Source organism: Bos javanicus, chromosome 26, assembly GCF_032452875.1.
Source record: "Bos javanicus breed banteng chromosome 26, ARS-OSU_banteng_1.0, whole genome shotgun sequence".
Classification (NCBI taxonomy): Eukaryota; Metazoa; Chordata; class Mammalia; order Artiodactyla; family Bovidae; genus Bos; species Bos javanicus.
Window position 1 is genome coordinate 10,799,330 of NC_083893.1, and position 11,002 is coordinate 10,810,331.

The 11,002-nt window shown below is 41.5% G+C and overlaps 1 protein-coding gene across 1 annotated transcript in view; it reads left to right on the forward strand.

Moving 5' to 3' along the window:
* FAS (Fas cell surface death receptor) overlaps positions 1 to 10,352 on the forward strand; it is a 50,411-nt gene extending 40,059 nt beyond the window's left edge. The window contains exon 10 of the mRNA XM_061402742.1: positions 9,504 to 10,352. Within this exon, the coding sequence (XP_061258726.1) occupies positions 9,504 to 9,511 (8 nt within the window). The 3' untranslated portion in view covers positions 9,512 to 10,352. The remainder of the gene's footprint in view (positions 1 to 9,503) is intronic.
* The last annotated feature ends 650 nt before the right edge of the window (positions 10,353 to 11,002 follow it).

Below are 11,002 nucleotides of genomic sequence, written 5' to 3' on the forward strand. Positions count from 1 at the left end.
GACAGACTGAAAACCACAATCCAAGAAAACTAACCAATCTGATCACATGGACCACAGCCTTGTTTAACTCAATGAAACTATGAACGATGCCATGTAGGGCCATCCAAGATGGATTGGTCATGGTGGATACAAAACGTGGTCAACTGGAGAAGAAAATGGCAAACCACTTCAGCATTCTTGCCTTGAGAACCCCATGAACAGTATGAAAATGCAAAAAGATAGGACACTGAAAGATAATTCCCCAGGTTAGTAGGTGCCCAGTATGCTACTGGAAATCAGTGGAGAACTAACTACAGAAAGAATGAAGAGATGGAGCCAAAGCAAAAACAGCACGGAGTTGTGGATGTGACTGGTGATGGAAGTAAAGTCCGATGCTGTAAAGAGCAGTACTACATAGGAACCTGGAATGTTAGGTCCATGAATCAAGGCAAATTGGAAGTGGTCAAATGGGAGATGGCAAGAGTGCATGTCGACATTCTAGGAATCAGCTAACTAAAATGGACTGGAATGGGTAAATTTAACTCAGAGGACCATTATATCTACTACTGTGGGCAAGAATCCCTTGGATGAAATGGAGTAGCCATCGTAGTCAACAAAAAAATCCAAAATGCAGTACTTGGATGCAGTCATAAAAACAACAGAATGATCTCTGTTCATTTACAAGGCAAACCATTCAGTATCACAGTAATCCAAGACTATGCCCTGACCAGTAATGCTGAAGAAGTCAAAGTTGAATCATTCTATGGAGACTTACAAGACCTTCTAGAACTAACACCCAAAAAAGATGTCCTTTTCATTATAGGGGAAAAAGTAGGAAGTAGGAAAAGTAGGAAGTCAAGAAACACCTGGAGTAACAGGCAAATTTGGCCTTGGAGTACGGAATGAAGCAGGGCAAAGGCTAATAGAGTTTTGCCAAGAGAACACACTGGTCATAGCAAGCACCCTCTTCCAACAACACAAGAGAAGACTGTACACATGGACATCACCAGATAGTCAACACTGAAATCAGATTGATTATATTCTTTGCAGCCAAAGATGGAGAAGCTCTATACAGTCAGCAAAAACAAGACCAGGAGCTGATTGTGGCTAAGATGATGAACTCCTTATTGCCAAATTCAGACTTAAATTGAAGAAAATAGGGAAAACCACTAGATCATTCAGGTATGATCTAAATCAAATCCATTACAACTATACAGTGGAAGTGAGAAATAGATTCAAGGGATTAGATCTGATAGAGTGCTTGAAGAGCTATGGATGAAGGTTCGTGACATTGTATAGGAGGCAGTGATCAAGACTGTCCCCAAGAAAAAGAAATGCAAAAAGGCAAATGGTTGTCAGAGGAGGCCTTACAAACAGCTACGAAAAGAAGAGAATAGAAAGACAAAGACAAAGGAGAAAAGGAAAGATATACCCATTTGAATGCAGAGTTCCAAAGAAAAGCAAGGAGAGATAAGAAAGCCTTCCTTGGTGATAAATGCAAAGAAATAGAGGAAAACAATAGAATGGGAAAGACTAGAGATCTCTTCAAGAAAATTAGAGATACCAAGGAAATATTTCATGCAAAGATGAGCACAATAAAGGACAAAATGGTATGGACCTAACAGAGGCAGAAGATATTAAGAAGAGGTGGCAGGAATACATAGAAGAACTGTACAAAAAAGATCTTCACAACCCAGATAATCACGATGGTGTGATCACTGACCTAGAGCCAGACATCCTGGAATGCAAAGTCAAGTGGGCCTTAGGAAGCATCACTATGAACAAAGCTAGTGGAGGTGATGGAATTCCAGTGGAGCTCTTTCAAATGCTAAAAGATGGTGCTGTGAAAGTGCTGCACTCAATATGCCAACAAATTTGGAAAACTCATCAGAGGCCACAGGACTGGAAAAGGACAGTTTTCATTCCAATCCCAAAGAAAGGCAATGCTAAAGAATGCTTAAACTACCACACAGTTGCACTTATCTCACATGCTAGCAAAATAATGCTCAAAATTCTCCAAACCATGCTTCAACAGTGCATGAACTGTGAACCTCCTGATGTTCAAGCTGGTTTTAGAAAAGGCAGAGGAACCAGAGATCAAATTGCCAACATCTGCTGGATCATCGAAAAAGCAAGAGAGTTCCAGAAAAACATCTATTTCTACTTTATTGACTATGCCACAGCCTTTGACTGTGTGGATCACAATAAACACAATGGAACACAATGGAAAATTCTGAAAGAGATGGGAATACTAGACCACCTGACCTTCCTCTTGAGAAATCTGTGTGCCGGTCAGGAAGCAACAGTTAGAACTGAACATGTAACAACGACTGGTTCCAAATAGGGAAAGGGATACGTCAAGGCTGTATATTGTCACCCTGTCTATTTAACACATATGCAGAGTACATCATGAGAAAGGGTGGACAACCTGGAATCAAGATTGCCAGGAGAATAGCAATAACCTCACTTATGCAGATGACACCTTATGGCAGAAAGTGAAGAACCAAAGAGCCTCTTGATGAAAGTGAAAGAGGAGAGTGAAAAATTTGGCTTAAAACTCAACATTCAGAAAACTAAGATCATGACATCTGGTCCCATCACTTCATGGCAAGTAGATGGGAAAACAGTGATCGACTTTATTCTTCTGGGCTCCAAAATCACTACAGATGGTGACAGCCATGAAATTAAAACATGCTTGCACCTTGGAATAAAAGTTATGACCAACCTAGACAGCTTATTAAAAAGCAGAGACATTACTTTGCCAACAAAGGTCTGTCTAGTCAAAGCTATGGTTTTCCCGTAGTCATGTATGGTTGTGAGAGTTGGACTGTGAAGAAAGCTGAGCACCGAAGAATTGATGCTTTTGAACTGTGGTGTTAGAGAAGACTCTTGAGAGTCCCTTGGACAGCAAGGAGATCCAACCAGTCCATCCTAAAGGAAATCAGTTCTGAAAATTCATTGGAAGGACTGATGCTGAAGCTGAAACTCGAATTCTTTGGCCACCTCATGTGAAAAACTGACTCATTTGAAAAGAACCTGATGCTGGGAAAGATTGAAGGTGGGAGAAGAAGGGGACGACGGAGGATGAGATGGTTGGATGGCATCACTGACTCTATAGACATGAGTTTGAGTAAACTCCAGGAGTTGGTGAAGGACAGGGAGGCCTGGTGTGTTGCAGTCCATGGGTCACAAAGAGTCGGACACGATTGAGCGTGTGAACTGAGCTGAACTGTGATCAGTGATCTCTGATGTTGTGAAAAGTGAAAGTGAAAGTGTTAGTTGCTCAGTCATGTCCAACTCTTTGCAACCCCATGGACTATAAAGCCTGCCAGGCTTCTCTGTCCATGGAATTTTCCAGGCAAGAATACTACAGAATATGTTGCCATTCCCTTTTCCAGGGGATCTTCCTGACTCAGGGATTGAACTTGGGTCTCCTGCATTGCTGGTCTTCCCTGATAGCTCAGTCAGTAAAGAATCTGCCTGAAATGCAGGAGACCTGGGTTCGATTCCTGGGTCGGGAAGATCCTCTGGAGAAGGAAATTGCAACCCACTCCTGCATTCTTGCCTGGAGGATCCCATGGACAAAGGAGCCTAGCAGGCTACAGTTCATGGGTTCACAAAAGTCGGACATGACTTAGCAACTAAACCACTACCACTCCTGCATTGCAAGCAGATTCTTTACCATCTGAGCCATCTGCTGCCAATATATATACATATATATATATATATATATATGTATATATATATAAAACTTGCTGGAGGTTCAGATGATGGTTAGCATTTTTTAGCAATAAAACGTTTAAAAATTAGTGTTTATAAATTTTTTTAGACATAATGCTAATGCACACTAAATAGACTAAAGTATAGTATAAACATAACTTTTACATGCACTGGGTGACCCCATAATTTGTGCGACTTGCCTTTTTTTGCAATATTTGCTTTATTGCAGTAATCTAAAGCAGAGTCCACGATATCTCTGAGGTATGCCTTGTACTTTGCAAGGTGAACTTGAGTCATAGAACACCCTGTACCCTCTCTGGTGAGCTCCAATCCAAGAATTTCAGGTTCCTTTGGGAGGACGAGGGAAGTTGAGAAGGTCTTTGGACTTGGTGGCATGGCTCTTGCCCTCATAATTTCACTTGAGTGTGACTGTTCCGAATAGTTACAACCATGTTCCAGAGTCTGAGATGGCCCTTGGTTCAAGATCACCCTTACTGTGGTGAACATGATCTGGTCTTCTTGGTGGCAGACATCATGGGGAAGAGTATCACCTGTGAGCCGGAAGGAAAAGTTCATTTGCAGAAGGAGGTCATAGATCACACAGTGAGACATGCTTACACAAACAGCTTGGTCTTCCCCATTGGCTTGCACATGGAGCTCTCCTAACTCTGATTTGATCAGAAATTTTTAGCTATCGAATCAGTTTCTGCACAGCTGTCTAGATAAGTTATAGAATCAATAAAATTTTAAAAATTTTCCACACGCACTCCTGAAAGGTATTTTATCTGAGTACAGAATTTTATGTTAGGATACTTGCAAGTTTCCCTCATCTCTTTGAAAATGTTAATCTATTGTCTTCTTACATTTATTGCTGCCAAAGGAATGTCTACTGTTGGTCTAAATATCATTCCCTCAAAGATAATATTTATTTTTTAACTCTGATAAGTTTTAAAGTTTCCCCTACCTTGTCTTTGGTATTCTGCTGTTTCACTATAATGAGCTTCAGTGAAGATTTATTTTTATAATGAGCTTCAGTGAAGATTTATTTTTACTTAGCCTATGTAATAAGTGTAGAATTTTTATCAGAAAGATAGGGCTGTGGTTTTTGTTCTGTCTGGAAAATTCTCAGCTATTTTCTCTTTCATAAGAGTTTCTTTTGAAACTCTTAGTATTATCTGGTGAAGTTTCTTGAGTATCTAATTTTTACCTTTTTATTTTTAATATATTTGTCTCTAAATGTTGCATTTGGGGGAAATTCCTCATTGTTCTTTTTAAATTAACTATTTTTTCTTACTAATCAGGTTGGAGTATTCTATCCACTTAGGTATATATTTTATTCTCTACCTTTATCGTTCGTAACATTTCTAAGTGCTTCTTTCACATTTTCTCTTGTACTTATCTCATTTATGCTTGTTTTTCATTGGCAATGTATTAGAGTTTAATAGATTTTATTCCACCATCTATCTCCTTATAGAGAAGAGGATCTTATAGTTATTTTAAAGTCTTTTTTAGAATTGCTTTGTTAACTTTAACTGAAGCAATTTCATACTGATTTTGAAGTGTGGCTCTTCTGGAAGGATTTTCTTCTTGTATTTTTGAGCTCTGTAATAACAGATCCTCACCTCCCCCCCAACCCCTTTTCTCTGCAGTCTCATCTGTCTAGTAGTTTCATGGCCTCTTTTACCAGGGCTTCCAGAATCCTCAGTTCTGAGACTGGATTTATAGATGTGTTATGCAACTCACAGTTCTTGGTGACATTAGAGCTGTCGCATATTCAGACGGAGGAGCCTGGTGTGCAGCAGTCCATGGGGTCACAAAGAGTAAGACACAGCTTAGCGACTGAACAACAACAATATTCACTCAGGCATCTAGGGTCAGCTTGGCTCAGCTCCATGTCATGTGGCTGTTGTACCTAGGACTTACTAGCTCTCAAACTCCACAACTCCATATAAGCCATAGTCCCGGGCCATGTCTGGCAGAAGTTCTGTTTAGCTTTCTTCCACCAGTCAGAAAGCTCTGCCTCATTCCCCGATTGTAAGAAGGGAGGCTGGCTCTTGTCCTCAGCCTCAAATGGGACATATTTATTGTTGACTAAACCTGTGAACAAGCCCTGCTTTCCTTCCGGGCATTGATCTCACAGGGCTTTGGCTTGTGTCAGGTCATTAATTATCTTGCAGTTGTTTTCCATTCTTCTAGCAAGGAAGAGTTTCTTATTCTTTAGCCTGGCTGTGCCTTTTCATTTTCCTTTTAAAGTGTGTTGTGGATCATTGCTATTTGTTCAGATTGGGAGGGGCTGGCCCTCCAGAAGTGCACTTACAATTCTAGTCTAACCCTAAAGGCCCCAATTTTGTCATTAGGTGATCAGAAACAATGCTTTGTTTTACATTTTTAAGCTACAACTAACACTCAAGTTGTTTTCAGTTACACAGAGTCCTTTGATAAGAATAGAAGAATAGGGACTGTAGGATTTCCCAAGTGGACCTGAGTTTTATTATTGTGATACATCTAGAGACCTACAGATCTGGGATTAAATGTTTATTTTCTCCATTGCCGGGATCCAACCCCGGCTGATCCAGGGAGTTCGAAGCAGGGACGGCGTCGGCGAGGATCAGGATACAATAGCTTCAATTAGATATTAATTAAAGATGTAAAGAGTAATAGAATGAGGATAGCTCAGTAGGAAAATTCAGTGGAGAAAAGAGGCTGAGTAGCTTGGTTTACGCGGGAGACCAATAAAACTTCAAGACAAGAAGCTTGCACCACTTACGTAGGCCGCAGGCGTCCTTCCGTTCTCCCAAAGGAGAGGAGACACTGAGGCCTCCCCGGTCGGATCTTAGAAGCCCACGCAAAATTAGTAAGCTTGGTGGGTTCCGCGCTCCAGATGGAGACTCAGCCAGAGTGAGAGAGAGAGCGACATGGGGAGACCAGTATTTTGAGAAACTGATCCCAATTCTTTATTTTCCATGGTCTACTTTTATACACTGAGATGTCATGCAAAAGTCACGCGGGGTCAGCAGTCCTGACTTTTATCAAAGTCAGGTGCTTCATACAAATGTATACAGAGGTCTTAGGGGTGTTACGTCATCTTCTAGCCAGGGGGCCTGCTGACAATTTATGACCCTCTCCTTGTGACAGCGGTCAGTCAACCAGGACACTTATTTCTCCAGGGGTGATTATTCTTAAAACAGATGCCACCCAAACAAAGTTACATTCCTATAGGGTGAGGGTATAGTGGGTTTTAGTTAAGGAAAGAATTTACTTAGCCTAAGGTCTAACATGATTTATATCAAAGGTTAATACTTATTTCTTCTATATATTCATTAATGTGTGTAAGAGCAGGGGATGTGGAGACTTAGCAGTAAACATTGGCTCAACAAATGAAAAACCCTTCACCAATACAATTTCTAATCAGCCTATTATACTTATACTAATGGTTTTCTAACTTTTCTAAGGAACCTGTTTTTAGAAGGTTTAAAGCATCTCGTGCCTCTCACGGTTGGGAGGCTGTGAGCAATCACATGTGGCTGGACAAGCCTGTCAGGCAGGCTAGAGAAACTTCAGAGGAGTTTGTAGGTTAAAACACTCTTGTCATGCCCAGTAGTTTTTATTAACTGGAGCTCTAAGTTAACTCCTTCTCCGAAAGAGGTGGTGGGGTACAGCCACCCGTAAAGTCAGAGATGTAGGTGAGAGCACAAAGTAGTAAAGTAGGCAGGCTCTGGTTATGGGGGTAGATGCTCGAGGATTTCCAGGGGGACTCCTGAGGCTCGATCCCGCCTTTGAGTATGTCGAGCCTCCTTCCTCATGACCTTTGCCACGGGCCGAGTGCCTCACTCTGGCCCACAACACTCCATAAGGGTAGAAATGCATATTTTAATGTCTTTCAGACTTAGTTTCCCCATCTATAGAATGGGGAAATTGTTTCAGCATTTTGGAGTTTTATGATGAATAAATTGAACATGTATGAAGTATATGCCAATGGTGCCTGACTCCATACCTTGGCAGATAGTAATAAAAAAAATCCAACTGAGATGCATAAGCAAAATGTAAATTGACTGGCATATTTTACTAGCAGTTCAGAGATAGGGTGGGTTTAAGCACTAACCTATTCCAGTGCCTCCAGTCATGATTTCCTGTGATTCTCTTGGATTTACCATCTTCATATGGATGTACTTGTCAGGCTGATGACGACAAGCTACTTGGACCTATCTGTGTATCACAACATCCAGGAAGGACAACAGTTATGTAAGGGGGCAAGACGTTCTGGTTGGCTAAATCCATGTGGCTCAATCTTGAGCCTCGGGTAGGATCAGGTTTCCCTGAGTTGCCAAAGATGTAGTTGGGAGGAGGACCCTTGCTAAGAGGGTAAAAGGGGGAGGGGGGTTCTCAGTAGGAGTGCTAGGATGTTTTGGGTACCCAACTCAAACTGACAGTAGAAAAATACAGTATCAGGTTGGCCAAAAAGTTCATTTGGGTTTTCCATAAAATGCTATGAACTTTTTGGCCAACCCAATACATTACAGGACGGGCAGCCCAAAGGCATGGCTCAGCAATACCATGAAGACTGCTTGGACCAGCTCACAAGCATTAATTGTTCAATACTCAGGAATTTTGTAAGCCAACTGTTAAATTGTTGGCAGCTTACTGACCTGGGTTCGATCCCTGGGTCAGGAAGATTCCCTGGAGAAGGAAATGGCAACCCACTCCGGTACTCTTGCCTAGAAAATCCCATGGATGGAGGAGCTTGGTGCAGGCTACTGTCCATGGGGTCGCAAAGAGTCGGGCATGAATGAGCGACTTCGCTTCCCTTTATATTACTGTGGTGGGAATAATTACTTTGCTTTTTAGGTAGAAGAGATCAGTCTACTATGAAACCCAGTGAATGTCAGGAGACTTCCAAGTTTTGCTTAAAAGTCCTACATTTAATTTCTAGCCACCATTCCAAGCATCTGTCTGGTAACGCTTACACTGATAAAGATAGGGTCAAGCTAAAGAGTGGGACACGTCGGAGAGACTAAGCAGAGCAGAGAGAAGCTCTGTCTTCTTCTCTTCCATGAGCATGTTTGAAGGGGACTTTCCTGGTGGTCCGGTGGTTGAGTCTGTGCTCCCAATGCAGGGAGCCCAGGTTCAACCCCTGGTCAGGGAATTAGATCCCACATGCCACAATTAAGAGTTTGCATGCTGCATTGCAGATTGAAGATCCCACAAGCCACAACTCAAGACCTGGCACAATCAAATAAATAACTAGTGTTAAAAAAATGTTTGAAGAGAGGGGTTAGCTTTCTGACACCAACAGTAATATTTTTTTTTAGTTTTTTAATGAGAGGGGACTAATCTAGTGGCAACATTAATCACCTTGTGAGACATCTGCAGTCATCAACCATCAGCTCCTATTGGAGAGACAAACCCAGAACACGGAGACTGGGTGCCACCAGTGGCCACCGAACCAGGAAGGGAGAGCCTTTCCTTTCCTTCCTGCTCGCCTCATTTTCTCAGCTTTCTCCTCTTCCCCTTCTTCTCTAGCAACCACTTGAAATCACCTCTCTCTTGCCCCTCGCTCTTCCCCATCCTTCTTCTTTCCCTCCATCTCACGCATTTGCTATATTCTTTCCCTTTACTTCTCTAACTTGCACATTGGATTCATCAGGAAAGTTGTATAACCATAGCAAAAAATATTTTTAAATTAAAAACAAAGACTAAGAGTCTAGAGATTCAGGATATGTTGGCCCCAGAAAACATTTTCATCAATGTACCTTGGATCTACTGTGTGTATGGCACTAGTAATCTTGTGGTATCTGCCCTCCTAGACGAGTAAGCTAACTTCAGCTACGAGGGAAAAAAATCGCAACTACAAAATTAAAGACCAAAGGACTGGTCCACTGGTCCTTCAAATGCATCTGTGGTGAGTGAGGATGGCTCAGAACATATCCATCATTGAAAGGCGCATCAAGGTCAGCAAGAGAAAATGATCAGTAAAATAACAAGGTTACACTTTGCTTTCAGATGGCCAGAAGATGGCAGTGTTTCTCCTAGTACTAACTGCCCTGCTTGTATAAAAGACATGCCTACAGAAACAAAGTGGTCATTTTGTGCTTTTAATTCTTTTTTTTTTTTTAATTTTTCCTAGTACAGGCACAGCACAGATTGGAGTAGTAGGTCAAGGACTCAATCTGAAATCAGATAAATCCAAGTTCAGATTCTAGTTCTGCCACTAACTTACAATCTTGAATTTAACATCTCCAAGTTTCCGTTTCCTCACCTATAAAAGACACATCTGGCTTGCCCTTCTTATGATGGAAAAGAACAAGAAGAAAATACATTGGCAAGTGTAATAAATTATAATGCACTATGGAACAGGTTCTTAACCATTAATGTGCATAGAATCACCTGAGAAAATTCTTTAAATGCATATTCCCCAGGTCTTTCTCCCAGAGATGTTCAGTAAGTACAGGGCTGTGCCTGGAAAGGTGTATATTACCAAGCATCTTTGATAAATAATCATGATGCTGAAGGCTCTTGGACCACAATTTAAGAAACTGCGTTATGCAAATATATACCAATTGAAAGAGAGATTAAGGCACAGAAGTTATTAACTTCCTTTGTAATAACACTAATTATTTTCTATTTTGAATAAAAGTTTTATGAAGTCCCCTTTACTCATAGATTAATTAAATCAGAGCATTGTATTTTGTTCATCCTTTGGTGTTCACAGCAAATATTTATAAATATTTACTGTGTGGTAATCAGATCTAGGGGAGGGGGGAAGATCGCCTGGAGGAGGGCATGACAACCCACTCCAGTATTCTTGCCTGGAGAATCCCATGGACAGAGGAGCCTGGCAGGCTACGGTTCATAGGGTCACAAAGAGTTAGACATGACTGAAGTGACTTAGCACACGTGCAGTCAGATCTAGGACAGTCTGTAAAGCATCCTTGAAGGTTTTACCTCATTTACGGATATATTTGGGTAACAGGACTTGGCAGACTCAACAGAATCATCTTGAGCTCTGCCTCTGGACTCCCATGGGCTGCTCTTTGCTTACAAATAAGTGACCCAGTGCCTTCTGATAATGGCTTCACCCTGCAGAAAGAGGTAGATGTGCAGGAAGTTTAGCAACGAAGTTTCAGGAATCTCATTAAGTTCTCCGTCACTGTGTCTATCACAGACCTCCAGGTCTTTCCGACCAGTACTGGCAAGATTTTCACAATATCAAAGCAAAGATTCGGCCCCCCTACTCTTCAGAGTGTGCTCATCCACTGCGTTGTTGCCCCAGCAGAGACGGTCCAGTTCAAAGCGTGCACAAGCG